The sequence below is a fragment of the Mesoplodon bidens genome (assembly GCF_964165515.1).
Source record: "Mesoplodon bidens genome assembly, chromosome: 9".
Taxonomy (NCBI): Eukaryota; Metazoa; Chordata; class Mammalia; order Artiodactyla; family Ziphiidae; genus Mesoplodon; species Mesoplodon bidens.
The window spans coordinates 47,656,196-47,673,226 of record NC_138166.1 but is presented as its reverse complement, the minus strand read 5'-3'; the positions used below and the strand labels follow the sequence as shown (position 1 = coordinate 47,673,226).

At 39.8% G+C, this 17,031-nt stretch overlaps 1 protein-coding gene across 13 annotated transcripts in view; it reads left to right on the top strand.

Moving 5' to 3' along the window:
• Positions 1-17,031, top strand: part of DYNC1I1 (dynein cytoplasmic 1 intermediate chain 1) — a 484,637-nt gene that overhangs the window by 179,787 nt on the left and 287,819 nt on the right. For 10 of the 13 annotated variants that reach the window (XM_081243708.1, XM_081243707.1, XM_081243712.1 and 7 more), the window contains 3 exons: positions 7,423-7,539; positions 9,224-9,262; positions 14,842-14,956. In XM_081243708.1, the coding sequence (XP_081099834.1) occupies positions 7,423-7,539; positions 9,224-9,262; positions 14,842-14,956 (271 nt within the window). Of the gene's footprint in view, positions 1-7,422; positions 7,540-9,223; positions 9,263-14,841; positions 14,957-17,031 lie in introns of those variants that run through there. The other 3 variants (XM_081243706.1, XM_081243717.1, XM_081243709.1) reach the window with 1 other exon arrangement.

Here is a 17,031-nt window from a genome sequence, read left to right as displayed (position 1 = left end):
CATGTTCAGATTGCAACTGAACTTTCAGAAACTGCCATTTGTTGATTTTTGGTGTAATATCAAAGATTACTTCGAGAGGCTATTCAAATACTCATTGTTTTTCAGAATACACATTCATGTGAGACCAGATTTTCTTTACAACTAAAATAGCACATCACAATAGATTGAATGCACAAACACCTGTAAGAATCCAGTTGACTTCTTTTAAGCTAGATATTAAAAAGAGAAGTGAAAATATAAAAGAAATACCCTCTTGTTATGATTTCTTTCTGTCGTGGAAAGTGTGCCTATTTTTTCATAAAAGTTTTATGTTAAGTAAAAGGTTAGTGTTGTTATTATAGAATTAATTATTAGGTATTTAAAGTTTTATCAGTTTTAATTTTTAACATGGTTGATGTTAATAGATATAACCCACATAAACAAAAGCTCTTTGAGGTCACTAATAATTTTTAAGAGTCTCAAGGGATGCTGAGACCAAACGTTTGAGAACTCATCTACAATACGAGTAGACGAGGCCTGGGCACCCCCCATGAGATGGATTTTATCAAAATGTTTGTTTTCCCAGTATACTGATGGCTATACAAATTTAGCATATAACCCTCCCACATCTTTCACCAGCCAGCTCCCTCTGAGATTTCTCTCACCCTCTTTTTATTGACAGTGTGATATAGCTGTAAAAATGGTTGTGGTCCCATTCATCCCTTGGCCTCCCATCCAAGTGGAAGGAGGCAGCTATATTGTATAAGAAGTCAGGCAGGGTGGAAGGAGGTTGTGAAAGATCAAATTTCTTACATGTACCTAGTGGCAGATGAAAAGTTCAATAGCTGATAGTGAAGAGCTGACAGGAACAACTGTTTTTAGGCAGGAAAAGAGAACTTGTTTCTAGGTAGTTTTTTCAATGCGTCTGGAAACAGCTGGGCAATGCCTTAAACCTCCTAGGATTCTGACTTTAAGCTTAAAAATACATTTGCATATGCCAGCATTAGAAATGGAATCTCAAACTGCTGCCAACTTAGACAACTGAAAGGAAATAGAGATCTAGATGGTTGAAAAGCTAAGCCTCAGGAGGTTCTGTTGCTTGGCAGCTGTGTAAACAGAGCTAAACCCTTTGCTTCTTCTCTGTTAGACGCTTGGTTCTAAACAGGATCAAACCATCCCATGACCATATGTGCAGAAATGGAAATGAAGGTGACGGGTCTCATTGTTGGGTTCAAGAAAAGTCGAGCATTTTCCTTTCTTAATGGATGTGTGTGGAGTAAGAAATCTGAAGGAGTTGCAGGGTGAATTGAGAAGAAAAGGGCAGGCGTGAGATGACTTTTGTTTTTACCTTCCTGAGTGTCCATGTTGTTCTCTCGTGTTTTCCTCCTTCCTTCCTCTCTACGTTCTTTCCTCTTTGAGACTTAGGACCGTGAGACATTTTTATGATGGAACAGCAGGAGTGACCCTCCCAGTAACTAACTTAACTAGAGAAGAAACCATTTCTCCATGTGCCTCTCCATTCTGGGGGAAGTGGGTAAGATGGGGAGGATGCCTGCCTGGGACAGCTTGATATGTAATCCCTATGTTCAACAGAAAAATGGAGAAGAATTTTACTACTATTAAATGACTACATTTAATTGTTTAAAAATAGTTTTTTCTTCGAGTCACATCTCTTTAACCATGTGCATTCCATTTTGTAACCCATTTAGATTGAGAAGCATGCTATACCTTTAATGTATTTCTCACTGTAACTTTTTAATATTTAATTTATTTTTATTGTGGTACGACTGACATAAAACATTATATTAGTTTCAGGTGTACAACATAATGATTTGACATTTGTACACATTGTGAAATGATCACAATAAGTCTAGTTTAACATCTGTCACCATACATAGTTATATAATTTTTTTTCTTGGGTTGAGAACTTTTAAGATATACTCTCTCAACAACTTTCAAATACGCAGTACAGTGTTATTAACTGTAGTCACAATGCTGTACGTTACATCCCCATGATTTATTTGTTTTCTCACTGGAAGTTTGTACCTTCACCCATTTCACTCATTCCCTCACCCCCAGCTCTGAGAACCATCAATATGTTCTCTGTGTCTATGAGCTTGATTTGTTTTGTTTGTTTTTTGTTAGTTTTTTTTAGGTTTAGATCCTTTGCAGTGAATTTTGAGTGATGGCTTTGGATATTGAATTAGGGTGGAGTTGGGGGAAAGAGTTTGCCGGGTAAAAAATAGTAATAGTAATAATAATAGTAGAAAAAGAGGAGGAGGAAGAAGGGGGAAGAGGGGCAGAAAGAGAAGGAGGAAGAGGACAAACAACTTTTCTTAGGTGTTTAATATCTGCCAGGCACAGTATTAAGCTCTTGACTTATATTGATTCATTTACTTGGATGATAACGATGGCAGTTTACTGAGCTCAAAGATGGGCTGAAACAAAAGATGTGAGAACTGAAACACTTGGGAGGATGGATGGAGATGAGTCATAGTGAAACAAGGGGATATAAGGTGAACCAGGGGAAAAGAGGGAAATCAGAAGCAGGGAGTTTAAATTTGAAAAAAGTTACAATTGGGAATTAGGGTATGGAGTCCAGAGTAAATGGAGTACCTGTTGAGATTTCTGTTGTCAGGTAGGGGTAATTTGGAGGATGAGAAAAGAAAAAAAAAGAGGTGACATTGGATTGTACTCAGTGATAGCTGGTGAACTTGCAGGAGAGCAAGAGCTGAGATGCAGACGTGGGAGGGAATAGAAGCATGAATCGGGCAAGTGCAGGTAGGTTGTGAGAGAATGTGGGCAAAAGGAATGTCACCCTGGAAAGCAAATTCAGAACATGGGACTCTGCTAGGAGGAGAGCTGGGCAGGCATCATAAACAGTGCATCAGCTGACCCCGGCATGCATGGAGCTGGGGCGAGACAGCTCTAAGTGTTCCTAAGCCAGGGTAGAGTTGAGCTGTAGTTGGCTGGTGGGTGGGAGAGTAGGTGGATGATCAGACAGGGAGGCGATATACACCTAGAGGTGGGTTTGATTTATCTACTTGACCCCTTGCCATTTGTAAATGAAAGAGACCAGCTTTTTATGTGTGTGCAGCAAGTGAGCAATAATTAGCAGCAGGTAGCTTTGACTCTTATTTTCTTAAACTGGGAGCACCAAAATTGCCTTTGCAATGACCTACATTAGCCCCAGGAAGCTCTATAACTCATGTCCTCCATTCTTTGTTCCTCGATTTGCTTTGTTTAATGTGCAGGGAGATTTAGTGGGTCAGACTGGCAAGCCCCCCCCCGGGAAAGCCTGTGGAGTTCAGTGCTGACACTGCATTTAGTGCCACTATTTAAGCCATTTCACTGTGTGTAAAAGCCCATTCATTTACTCTAATGTGTACTTTCCAAACCCTTTACAAGGTGTTCTCTTGAGATTTCTTATTCTCCCAGGTGTTGATGCAAAGTGTCTAGTTTGGGATAGATCCAAAAATCAATAAGTGGAAGGTACTCTCTATAACTGTCTTTTAACGTTGTGCTTCTACTGCCTTTAAAAAGTGAAGTGTTGGGCTTCCCTGGTGGCGCAGTGGTTGAGAGTCTGCCTGCCGATGCAGGGGACACGGGTTCGTGCCGCGGTCTGGGAAGATCCCACATGCCGCGGAGCAACTGGGCCCGTGAGCCAAAATTACTGAGCCTGCGCGTCTGGAGCCTGTGCTCCGCAACAAGAGAGGCCGCGATAGTGAGAGGCCCGTGCACCGCGATGAAGAGTGGCCCCCGCTCTCCACAACTAGAGAAAGCCCTCGCACAGAAACGAAGACCCAACACGGCCAAAAATAAATAAATAAATAAAGCAAACTGTCAACAAGTAAAAATAAACACTATTATATTTAAAAAAAAAAAAAAAAAGTGAAGTGTTATTTGAAACGTCACTATGTAACATAATTTTTTTTAAGTTCCCTTGGTGTTATTGTTTGTTTTTAAAATATTGGGGGCTTCCCTGGTGGTGCAGTGGTTGAGAGTCCGTGGCGATGCAGGGGACGCGGGTTCGTGCCCTGGTCTGGGAGGATCCCGTGGAGCGGCTAGGCCTGTGAGCCATGGCCGCTGAGCCTGTGCGTCCGGAGCCTGTGCTCCACAACGGGAGAGGCCACAACAGTGAGAGGCCCGCGTACCGCAAAAAATAAAAATAAAAAATAAAATAAAATATTGGCTCTATGGCTGGTAACACCAACTTAAATGACCAACATTGTTAGACAAATTTATCAGTTTTAAGAAGACCTTTGCCCTTTGCAGAAATGTACTGAGAATACACCTTACTTCCCACTGTTGAATGAAGTCCTTCACAAGAAAATCACAACAAATACAGGATGTTCTGTTACATGGTTTGCTCTTTAACCACCATAATATGTAACTGAAGTCATGCCAGATACTTTTGATGGACTGGGAAAGGGAGGTAAAAGTTAGGGAATGTGGAGGAGAGGGAAACTTCTTAGAGAATTCTAAAGTTTTTCTAAGAAGTTTCCACTGGCTGCTTTGAACATAGGATGACACAATTATTGCTTTAACAGTAATTTTTCTGATCAGACATTTCATTTTTGACAGCAGAAAAATATCAAAAACAGAGATCAGATTGGCTCCCATTGGGGAAGAATATATGTAACTTCTCAGATGCCTTCTGGAATTAGGTTCTAGTTTTCTCCTGTCAGGTTTTTTGGTGTTGAAAATTACTGGCTAACAGTGTTTTAGTGGTAAATGTTACTTTTATCAGTTCTATGGCTTCTCTTAGGGAAAAAATCAGATCTAACTGCTTGGGTCCACGTTCTTCCATGTCAACCATCAAATTGGAACCGGATAGAGCTGCTTCCTGCAGGCAGAATGTTTCCTCTCTGGCTGGCCTCAGTCACTGCTTTGTTTCCTCAGTTATCTACTTGGCACCTGTAGGACAATGAATTTGTGACTCAGGTTTAAATAGGCCTTGGCAGGAGCCTTCACGCTCCATTCCACAGCCCCAGTCCCCATCCAGCTTCTCATCCCACCTGCAGTGTTGTATCTCTGCGTTCTTTCTGCTCAGAAGTCCTGTTGACACTTAAATTATGACACACTGAAAGTTTTTTCATCACTTCCTTATTTGCCTTCTCGTCCCAGTTTCACTGACATCCTCTTGACAGTCTCAAAGTTGAATTGTTACTGAATCTTTCTCATTTGCTTCCACATCTAAAGGCTACCAAGAGTCATGTCTTCCTTCTTGGCTGGGCTCTCTTCAGTCCACATTCCCAGCACATTCTGTCTGTACATTCACCTACCATCCCGGTGCAGGTGCAGTCGACCCAGATAGGTGTTGGCACCAGCCTCCCCGCAGCTTGCGTATTTCTAGTTTCTGCTCCTCTCTGTTTCCCAGGCAGGGACAAGAATAGGCTTAAGCAAATTTGTATTCTGTTTTTGTTTTGTCACTTTCTCTTTCAAAGAGCTGCTGATTTCCCAACCCTCTTTACACCCAATGGAACTCACTCTTCTGTATTTTCAAGTCTTTGCCACTTGCCTCCACAGGTCCATTCTTACCAACTAAAGTTTGTATTTCTTGACGTGGATTCATCTGCGTCTCTTGTACACAGCCTGCTGGATCTCTCTTCTGCAGGCCTTTGTGTGTCTCTATCTCCCTTTCCTGTGCTAGTTCCTGACCTCCTTCCATATCCAGTTCAAATTTCACTTCTTCCTTAAAGCTCACCCTCGCCCACTCCACCAGATCTTGATGATTCTCTTGTTCTGCATCCCCTCTGCACTTGTACGTTGGTGATCCGTGGAGTGTAGTAGTGCAGAGCACGGACATGCTTGAATTGAAGTCCTTCCATGTATGGACTATGCAGTCTTAGGTCTTGCTGAGCCTCCTTTATCTGTGAAAAAGGCATTCATAATAATATTGGTCTCCTTGGATTGTTGTAATTAAATGTGATAATAAATGTAAAGTATCTGGCACTCAGTAATCAGTAAGCCAATCTCTCAAAGAGCATTTCCAGCCATACCACACTCTCACAAAGTTGAGTTATGTACCCCTTGAAGGAAAGAATCTGGCTCTGCTCATCTTCGTACTCGATACCTTAGAGAATGCCTAGCACAGATTAAATATTCAACACATATTTGTTGAAAAATGAAGAGCATGATCATGAATAGCAGAGATTGATTATCATAATGATTATTGCTATTATTTCACAAATCTTTGCCATCACATTATGAGCAAGAATGTGTATGGTAGGACAGTAGGAACACAGTACACTTCCCAGCTCTGTGTATTCATCTGAAAGTGTCTTAGGGTGACTGCAGGTTCTTGATTACCTTGTAAAGACAGTGACAGTAAGTTTGAGGATTTTTCATTGCTTTGTGTGCTTTTTTTTTGCCTTCCCTCATTTTGTCATCTACTCAGGGACACATTATATATTCATCATAGTTGCATACAAGTAATATGCAAATGAATACTCGTGACATTTATGGTTAGTTTTTTTTCATTTTTTTTACTTTATTTTAAGAATTTGGGTCAGAGAAGAGTTCTTCATGTCTCAGTGTCTCCATTTTCTTAGTTTCCAGTTGGGAGCAGAAAAGAGACAAATATAATCATTGTGATTGGTGAGAATCTTCTCCAAACTCATTTTATTTGAAATTTCTGGCACCGTCACCACTAGGATCATCATCACCATTAACATTAAAAATCTTGTTCAGATAAATTGTCCCAAGAACTTGCCATGGTGTTGTCTCCTCATTCATGTGTTCACAAATATCTTTTGCTTTGAAAAGGGAAAGTGCCAGGATAAGCAATATTGCATTCAGTATGCAAATGAAAGTTTTATAGAAATAGGTTTGTACTGGAGATGAAATTAATTGTGACAGTTCAGGAGGAGTTTTACAGGAAAAAAAGATTAACATGTTAGGTCTTCAGTGGCTGTCTTCCCTGATGCATATAATATTAGGCAAAATGAAATCTCCATGTGCCCAGTCTCAGTGGAGGAATGTTTGTTGAGCCCATAGAAATTTGATCAGGGCATGTGTCTAAGAGTTTATGACAGCCTATTTTCTTTTCTCAGTGTGAATTGGTCCATTGTCGTCTAAATTGGAAGTCATGGTGATGGTTCTTTTTTGATTCTCTTATTATTAACTTTTTGTTTACTTGTTAAGAAACTTGTACAGAAAATGTGTTACTTATTCTGAAGTAAGTTGCTATTATTCTTCAGACCAGAATAGACTATAACATTGTATTTTTTCAAATATTTATGTGTACGTGAAAAGGGAAGATTTTATATAGAAGGAGACCAGATCTAACTTATTTGATTCATCAACAGAGGCTAAGGTATACAATCTGTTATTGCCAGAAAGTTCTATCTTCAAGCTTGATTTCCCTTTGAATGATTTTTGCGATGATAATAGAGAGAAGTTGTTTGTGTATATTCACTTTTTTTCCTCTTTTGCTCCAAGGAAACCAACATGTCTGACAAAAGTGACTTAAAAGCTGAGCTAGAGCGCAAAAAACAGCGCTTAGCACAGATAAGAGAAGAGAAGAAACGGAAGGAAGAGGAGAGGAAAAAGAAAGAGGTAAGTACTGGGTGCTGGGTGTTGGGGGGTAGGGGGAAAGGAGAATCACTTGATTCCGAGAGGCTAGTCATACGGATAAAGAGGACCCTGTAAACGAATGCTTTTACAATACCTGAATAACATGAGTGATGTCTACATACTCAGAGTAGTAAAGTCATTGACATCTGCCATGTAGTGGCCAGGCACCACATAAATGGTAGATAGCATTTGGTCCAGAGGTCCCAAACCCCTGGTTTACCCCAGACTTGAATAGAACCCTGAAAGTGGTCTGTGATATGCTATTGTTAGAAATTCCTTAACCTTTCTGTGTCTCAGTTCCCTGTGCTTAACATGGGAATAGCAGTGTGTTTATTTTGTCTGATCATGAGGATTAAAAAAGTTAATCTTATAAAGCACTTAGCAATACCTAGGATATAGTTACTACTTAATAAGTGTTAATGTCAAGGGAAGGTTTTAAAAAAACTACTGGCCAGAACATTTTAGGAGAAAAATAGACAGTGATGCCAGTGGATTACCATGATTTCTTTTCTTTTTCTTTTTTTAAAGTTAAAAGTATTTTCCATCCATTTATTTATTTTTATTAAAACAAATTTTTTTTATTGGAGTATAGTTGTTTTACAATGTTGTGTTAGTTTCTATTGTACAGCAAAGTGGAGTTCCCTGTGCTATACAGCAGGTTATTAGTTATCTGTTTTATATATATTAGTGTATATATGACAATCCCAGTCTCCCAATTCATCCCACTACCATGATTTCTTAAATGTATATTTTTTTCAGGGTAAATAAGAATCCTAGGTCTGGTAAAGGGAAAGCTGCATTTTTCTCCTTTGGTAAGGGGGTGGATAGTATAGTAGACCCTGCTATGTGAGACGTTAAATCTAGAGATTTTAGAGCCCTTCCACTAAGGTCCTTCTTTATGCCAACAAAGCAGCAGAAACCCAGAGGTGAAATGTAGCTTTTCTGCCTGCTAGAACCAAATCCAGGACCCTTGATTCCCAATTCAATGCCTTGCTGCCCTATCATGTTTTTTTCTACTATCAGAATCCAACAAATAGTTTATTTTTAATTCTCCAGTTTGCTGTGGTGGTGTAGAAATAGCCCACATCTTGTACAAAAACCAGATGCCACAGATATTTTTGAGTAGTTTTCTAAGAAGGAAACTACATACAGAGTGATATGCTTGTGTGTATACAAACCAGAGCTGCTTTCCTACTCAGAGTTTTTCTTTTTTTTTTTTTTTTTTTTTGTGGTACATGGGCCTCTCACTGTTGTGGCCTCTCCCGTTGTGGAGCACAGGCTCCAGACGTGCAGGCTCAGCGACCATGGCTCACGGGCCTAGCCACTCCGTGGCATGTGGGATCCTCCTGGACCGGGGCACGAACCCGCGTCCCCTGCATCGGCAGGCAGACTCTCAACCACTGCGCCACCAGGGAAGCCCCAGAGTTTTTCTTTAAGCAAAAAGAAGAATGTGTTTTGATGCCTTACAAGCTAAGTGCTATTTCACACTATAAGGCTGGGAGAACAAGGTAAAAAGGTCTCTAACAATTATTTTCCAACAAAGTAAAACATAACTGCAGTTGTTCTCTAGCCTTCTGGTATCTTGCTTCTCTTGGTACCATTACACTTTGATTGATGTCATAGTTTATTTGTCCTTGACAGTGAGCGTAATGTTTTTCCTTCACAGATCTTTGCTGTTACATATGCAGTCTTGAGTGAAGTAGAGGTGAGAATTGACAAGGAATGGCTATTCGTTTCCTTGCACAGCCAAAAAAAGCATTAAGTTATTATGCTCCCTTTCCTTCAGATGTCAACACTTACTGTAGTTTTAAAGCACCTGTTATCCTTTACTAATAACCGGTTTCCTTTTAAACTGACATTCTAATATCCAACTTGAATTCCATAGAATTACCACAAAATGCGAAGTGATATGGGAAATCTGGTTCCAAATTATGCTGTCTGCTTCATCCTCGTCATTTTACACATTTTGGGGGGAAATTACAGGCAAACAAGACTGGTAGAAACAGGCCACCCTTTTTGTTCCTATACCACGCAGCTTTGATGGGGATTTAGCTTGTTAGGCAACAGACAGGGCCCTGGCAGACTGGGGACGGCAGGTGGTGGAGCGTGTGGAACACCTGGACTCTGGGCCTTCTTGGGCTTCTACCTAGTTCTGGAATTAAAGTTGTACATAGTCTTAGTTTCCTCATTTCTAAATTGACAGGGTGGTTGAAGCCTGACTCTGCTCTTTGGAGTCCCATGGCAGTGCAGAATCCCAGCCTCCCCTCCCCAGAGTCTCTGATTTGAAATATCTAAATAGGACCAGATTTGGGGATCCACTGCACTGCATCATCCTGAAGGTGTGTCCTGGCTTTCAGTCCTGTCCCTCTATAGCCCACCTCCCCAACAAAAGATCTTTCCTTGGGTCAGACTATGATGACTTGGTTTGTTCTGAGAAGCCAGTGTGGTCAGGCAGAGGCAGTAGAACTCAGTGGTTATACAGAGGCTTTCAAGTTGAATGTGGCTAGGAAACCTGGCTCTGCCCTTCGCAGAATGGCCTTGAGTGAGTCTGGGACCTCTCTGAACCTGGTTTCCCTTCTGTAAAACGGAGAGAAGAGCGGGTCCTTCCTCATGGAGTTCTGTGAAGGTCCAAGGAGATGATGGAGAGCAGTGAAAGACGCAGAGGACCTGGTTGGTGAGAAACAGCTGTTACTCTGCTCCTGAGATGGGCCCTAAATGGGGCCCGTAGAACGGCTGCATACATTCGTCCGGATCAATGCTAGGGAGGCCATTATTCAAAAATGCCCCATTATTAGAAGGGTCTTATAATTCAAGGCCCCTAGTTTCCTGGGATGATGGCATTTTGTAGCTGAAAGAAACCTGGAAATAATCTCTTCCGATCCTTCTTTTTCAAATGCTCTTATGCCCCTGGGGGCTAAGCCTCAGAAGTGGTCCCCCTTTATCTCCAGTCTCAGGAAGGACCCCCTCTTCCATCCAAGCCAGTTGTCCAAATCAGAAACCTGGGGTCATTCTTTCACCACCCCGTCTCCAGCTTACACTGATCATGGGTCCTAGACAGGCACAGTAGCTCTCCCCTTTCCATTCCATCTCCTTTTCCCCTAAATCCACATTACAGGCAGACTCAGCTTCTTACATTACACCTTATGGGCCATGCTCTCTGTTGACAGGAAATTTATGAACATTCTCTTCCCTTGGCTTTTGCTGTTCTGTTAACCACATGTCTTGCAGTTCTCATCTCAGATGTCTTTTCCTCTGGAAAGCCTTCTCTAATACCTTTCTCTAACACATGACTGAGTTAGTCCTGTACCCTATCCTTGACCTTATCAAATTATTTAGCACCATTTGCTTGTTCATTTGTCTTTTTCTCCTAATAGAGCACAAGCTTTTGGGGACAGGGTTGTATTTTTTCATCACTGAGTCAATGTCCAGCACAGATCCTGCCACATAGTAGGCCTTCAATAAAGGGTTATAGAATTAACGAGTGAATGAATGAATGAGCACCTAAACTAGTTAGGGCAGGTCTGAGATGCTGGTCACAGACATTCTTTCCAAGGACCGCAATTTTTTTCTGCAAATTTCCTTGGAAGCTTCAGATCCCGAGTCTGTGGAATGCTCTAGTTAACTGGCCATGGTCATTGACTCCTAAGTTTAAGATTTTCTGGTTTTTGTGTTGTTTGTAGAGAGTTAGAAATAGCCTTAAGCTTATAAGTTTGATATTTTCAAACTTTATTTAGGCTTATATTTTAAATAAAACAAGTTTAGAATAAAAAGGAAACGAAATGTTCTTTAATGCTAATCTGAGTGACAGTTTTTTGCCAGGACTGAAAACTAGTGTGAATTGGGACCACCCAGGTTGGTTGTCTCTACAGAATCCAGAAAACTGTGTACATGTATAAAATTACACTCTCTGCATCTTTGGATGTCAACTGCTTTCTTGGTTGTGGTATTATGGATGAAATCTGATTTTAAAATAAATATAGTGGTCACCATTTAAGACACAGAGCCAATGTCATGAAAAATTGGCCTTAAAGCAATGAGGTGTGCTTAATGAGGCCACCCTGAAATTTCGTCCTGTCCTTGGCCTTCTGCCAAATTGCTGCAAGGTAAGATGGACAGAGGCTTCCCGACCTTTCCTCACTTGTTCGGCTAACAGCTATGCAGCTGTCTTTGGAAAAATGACTGACAATTCTCGGCTGACAAATTTTCTTTCTTCACATACCCTCTCTGGGTCTCAGCTGTGATGACTCTTCACAAACAGAAATACCATTTGCTGGGAGAGACACCGAACATATTTTAAATTACTAGTATGCAAAAACTCCTTGTTGAGTCATTAAAATGTATTAGGACTCTGTAGTATTTACTTGGGAAAAACCAGAGGTTTCATGATTAGGGCTTGGTATAACTGCCTTGGATGAAGTAACACATTGTTTAGTTTAAGGTGCTAGTTGCCTTTATTTCCAATAAGTCCCAGTTACCTAACTTTGCATTTTTCCTGGTCAACTTTGAGTGTTGATAGCTTTCCTAAGCTTCTGTTACGTCTAGATGGACATTTATCCTTACTAATATTTGTCATTATATTGTCTGTTTCCTTAAGAATTAAAAAAGGCAGAAGGCAGAGAATGAGTTGTAGAGACACCTTGTATCGTGGGAGTGACACATTGGAGGTGGAGTTCGGGTGTGCTATTTTTGCACCGTGTCTGGCCGTGCGTGTTGACACGCGGTTTATGTTCTAATACGTTTTTTGAATGCTTAATGATTAAAGTTAGAACTTCCCTGGTGGTGCAGTGGTTAAGAATCTGCCTGCCAGTGCAGGGGACACAGGTTCGATCCCTGGTCCGAGAAGATCCCACATGCCGTGGAGCAACTAAGCCCGTGTGCCACAACTACTGAGCCCACGCTGCACAACTACTGAAGCCCATGTACCTAGAGCCCATGCTCTGCAACAAGAGAAGCCACTGCAATGAGAAGCCCATGCACCGCAATGAAGAGTAGCCACCTCTCGCTGCAACTAGAGAAAGCCTGCGTGCAGCAATGAAGACCCAAAGCAGCCAAAAATAAATATAAAAAAATAAATAAATTTATTTAAAAAAATGATTAAGGTTAGAATAAATTTTTTAAAACCCAGATTCTGTGCCTTTCTGCATAGGACATACATGACAGAAGGTTATAGATATTATGCCTTAAGTTTATTCAAAAGGAAAATTAGATGGATCTTTTTCCGTTCACTGTACATAAGCTCCATTAGAATCTCTCACGTTCATTACCACCGGCACTCCGTTGTCCTTAAATAAGTTTTTGTTGAAAGGATGAGGAAAAGTGGCTTTGTTATGAGCACTGGGTCGCTGGAAACTTAGATGACTCCTCCTCACAGTGGTGGTGTAAAGGGGCTTACTGAATGGGATATAGCTGGTGGAAACTGCTCTGAATGGTGTGTAATTCTTAGATTCTATAGCTATAGAAGAGCAATTACCAAAGGCAGAATATTCATTCATTGAACGCATTTTTTATTGATAATTGTGCATCAACTGTGTCAAGCCTTGATCTGGATGTGTGGATATAGTGGTGAACAAAATAAACACATTATCTGCTCTCAGCGAAGCTGACAGTCCAGTTATGGCTTAACTCTTCACTGTAAAACCATGCTATTCTGTGTTGGCTTCCTGAGATGAATTTTGCTTATCTTCGTTTTTTCATTTGTATTTTAGCAGTGGCAGTGGTAATTCCCTTTTCTTTCATTTCCCCCTTTTCCTTCAGTCCTTTTTTTAATTTTATGGCATGTGAATACTGATATAGATCCTCACTCTGCAAGGTCCTTTTTCTTAGTTCTGTCTTTGCCTCTGTTGTTTGCATAAACTTTGGAACTTGCTAGTTTAAATGTTAAAATTGGGAAAGAACGTGAACTTTGATATCTTCCAAGATTAAACTGCTGCTTCAGAATTTTAGGTTATATGAGAGTGCCTGAATCTTCTAGTATCCTCATTAGCCCTTATCGATCCCCATAATGGCAGTTTTCCCTCTGATGACAGGTAGACTTCAAACATATGACTGCATTTTAAGCCTGAGGTGAATAATAACAGAAGCCTTGAGCCTAGCACTATGTGCAAAGATGCATTTTTTACTTATAATTGGGGTGTAGGTTACCATCTGGGAGTAAGTCAAGGTTGCATGAACTCTTTCTGCTTTAGATGCCACAACAGAAATTATGCTTCACTGCTTTGAAATGTACTTTGCACTCCTGAAAGATGTAATGTGTCTGTTAGGGGGGCCAGCTTGCCCCTGAGGAGAAAGGTGTGTCTGATAACTGGATAATTGGCTTTTGACAAGCTCTAAGACAACTTCACGCCTGTAAACTCACAAAGCCTTGTCGTGAGGTAGCTGCACATCAAATAGGATGTTATCGTGTTTCAGATGTGGGGCAAGTGCCTTGTCTCAAGTAGTAATTGTGTTATGAAAAAGAAAAGAGACCTGAGAACTCCCCCCAGAATTCCACCACTAACCTTCTTTAACCTGTATTTTGACTTGTTGCTATCCTATAAAAAGACAAACTGGATCTGGCTATAAGAGGCTCAGACAAGATGTGTTTTTAAGATAGAACTTGGGGAAAGAATGTCTCTCTCCTAAATGATTTTTTGTTTTGTATTTTTCTACATGATAATTTTCTCCTTTGAGTTAATATGTATAATGGAAGCCTATGAAAATCAGAATTAAGCAACAATACCTATTCACGTATTGTTCACATGCTTTAATAAACATTCTAGCCTGGTTTATTTAAACCATGGTAAACTTAGATTACTGATACAATAGTGTATTGTACAGTTATGGATTTTCATAACTAATTTTACTTTTTAGCCAGACCCCAATAATTCCTTGTTTGCATAATTCCAAAAGTGAGCCATGAATATTACAAACACACTCATCAAGAACTGATCATATGTCTTCCCAGAAGGGACAAGGGGTTTTAAAAAACCAGACAGAATTTTTTTTTAAATCACATCCCAGTTAGAAATATTTTGCCGTGATGGTTTCTTCCGAAACTGAGTGAGAAAAACTCTCATACCCTGTGATAGAGACAGGAAGAAGCCTTCAACCAAAGAAAGTACTGGGTTAGTGATTATTAAATGGAGCAGTTACAATGTTTTTTCATCCTTTGTACGCATGATTGTATCTATTTAGGGCTTTTGCCTGGTGTTTGCTGCCATGCATTTACCATTTTCAGTTTCAGCCAGGAAAAGCATACCTTTAGCTCTGTTATTCACTTTTCTTACTGGCATCTACTTTCTGTAGGCTGATATGCAGCAGAAGAAAGAACCAGTTCAGGATGACTCTGACCTGGATCGCAAACGCCGAGAGACAGAGGCTTTGCTGCAAAGCATCGGGATATCGCCGGAGCCCCCTCTAGGTACTTAAAAGTGTTTTGTGTTACTATTTCCTCAGATTTGACTTGTGTGGGATATACCATGTCCAGCATTTACTATTCTTTTATGTCTATTTTTGTTTTTATTTTGTAAAAAATGCTTTGGCTTATGGGTCAGATGTATTTATTTTTGGAATTGAGGGGGCTGGAAGGAAATAGGAGGACAGGTTGTAGAGTTGTTAGCAGTTTGCTGCTTATTGGCTGATTCTGCGGTCAACCTTCTCCACTGTGTTATTTGTTAAATGAGTTGCCACATGGTAAATACAAGAAATCTCGAAATTAAGAAAAAAATATTGTTCTTCATTGTCATTGCTGAATCCCTGCCTCTCTGCCAACCTAAATACTGTGAATCTGGTTATGAATTTCATAACCACCACAGACATAGTTATTCCATGATGAAAACAGAATGCTCGATGGGAAATTTGAAGGAAAACTTAGCAGGGTGACAGATTAGCAGCTAATTAACAAGTTTAAATTTCTTTGACTCTGTTGTGTATCTTGGTTTCATTGCTCATCGGCATTTTTGCTGCAGCACCCTTCCTCCAACTCATTCACTCCTAGTTAATTATCCATGACCTCATTTTATCCAGGGTTTGGATATTGAACTATTTGTTTTATTTGTGTTGAAGGTAACTTGTACATAATGTGTTTACTCTGTCACTTAACTATATATCACTCATGTGATAAGTTATTTTATTTTTCTTTATCCATTTGCTTTCCATACATTTTAGAGTAATCCTAGGGTGTCTGTAAAACTACGTGATATCCAATATAGGAAAACAAAAACTTTAAAAGTAATACATATAAATAAATACAGTACAGGTCTCCTTTTATCAATGGTTTGTCTTCTTTTATTTCCATCATTGGCTTTTATATTAAAATAAATTTTCATGTATTTCCATAATTCTTAACAATAAAAATCATCCCATGTATAACAAAATGGCAAGTGTTTATATCACTATAAATAAGAAAAAGAGCAATATATCATAAGCATACAAATTATTGAGTACTGCTGAATATAATTTAATACATACACACAAAACTAAAACACCATGAAAAGGCATTTTATACTCAACTTCAGTTTGTAGTAGGTAAAATCATATGTCTAACAATGATATAATAAACCCAAATAAGACGTTGATTATTTTGTTAGCTTCTTTGTGGTATGAAGGAGGTAAACTATGGGATATTTGAGTGATGGACCTTCTTTGAGGAGCTGACAAATTTTTTTATTACTTAGTTGACAAGTGATATATATTAGACACTTTGCAATTGTATTTTTGCCTCAAAATAGCCTTTGAAGTTCTGCTGCAATGTGAACACTGGTTAAACCCAATAGTAGAATATCTATTCTCCCCTAACCTGCATAAAGCCAGCAATTAAACCTTAAGAGCAAAACAGTTTAAACATCCCTAAACCATGACCAAATTCTGAACTATCCCTGCATCCCTGCCAAAGGGCCCTGGCAAGGGTAGACTCCATTTTCAATTTTCATCCATCTCTCCGACTGACCCTCTGACTTATTGCAGGGGGTAATCAGTGAATTAATGGTAGAACCACATGAAAATTCCTAGTTACTTGACAGATCTGCCATTGTGTTATAGGATTTGGACAAAATAGTTAAACCCTTTACCTTATTAAATAAATAAAAGGAAATTGCACATGATTGAAACCAAATGGGAATCTACACTACGTATTGAAGTTTCTTTCTGCCCATATGGCTTCTTTGGCATGTGTGATATTGAGAACCCGTTCTCATCTGGCCTGAAGCCACCTTGGCTATTTGGTGCAGCTTCTATCTGAAGGACATTTGGCTTGTTCCTGAAGGATAGAGAAAAAAAATACGTTTGCATTTCCTTTAGTTTTTTTCTTTTATTATCCTTGCTCTCAGACTTTCAGTTTGCACTGACCTTGATCTTTGAACTTGCTTCTCCTGTCTGCAGAATGGCAGTTTGCTTATGTGCCCATGGCAGTGCTTTCTAGAGCTGCCAGAACAAAGGAACACAATTCACAAACACAGTAAACATTACAATGGGATGAGACTATTAATTAAGTGTAAA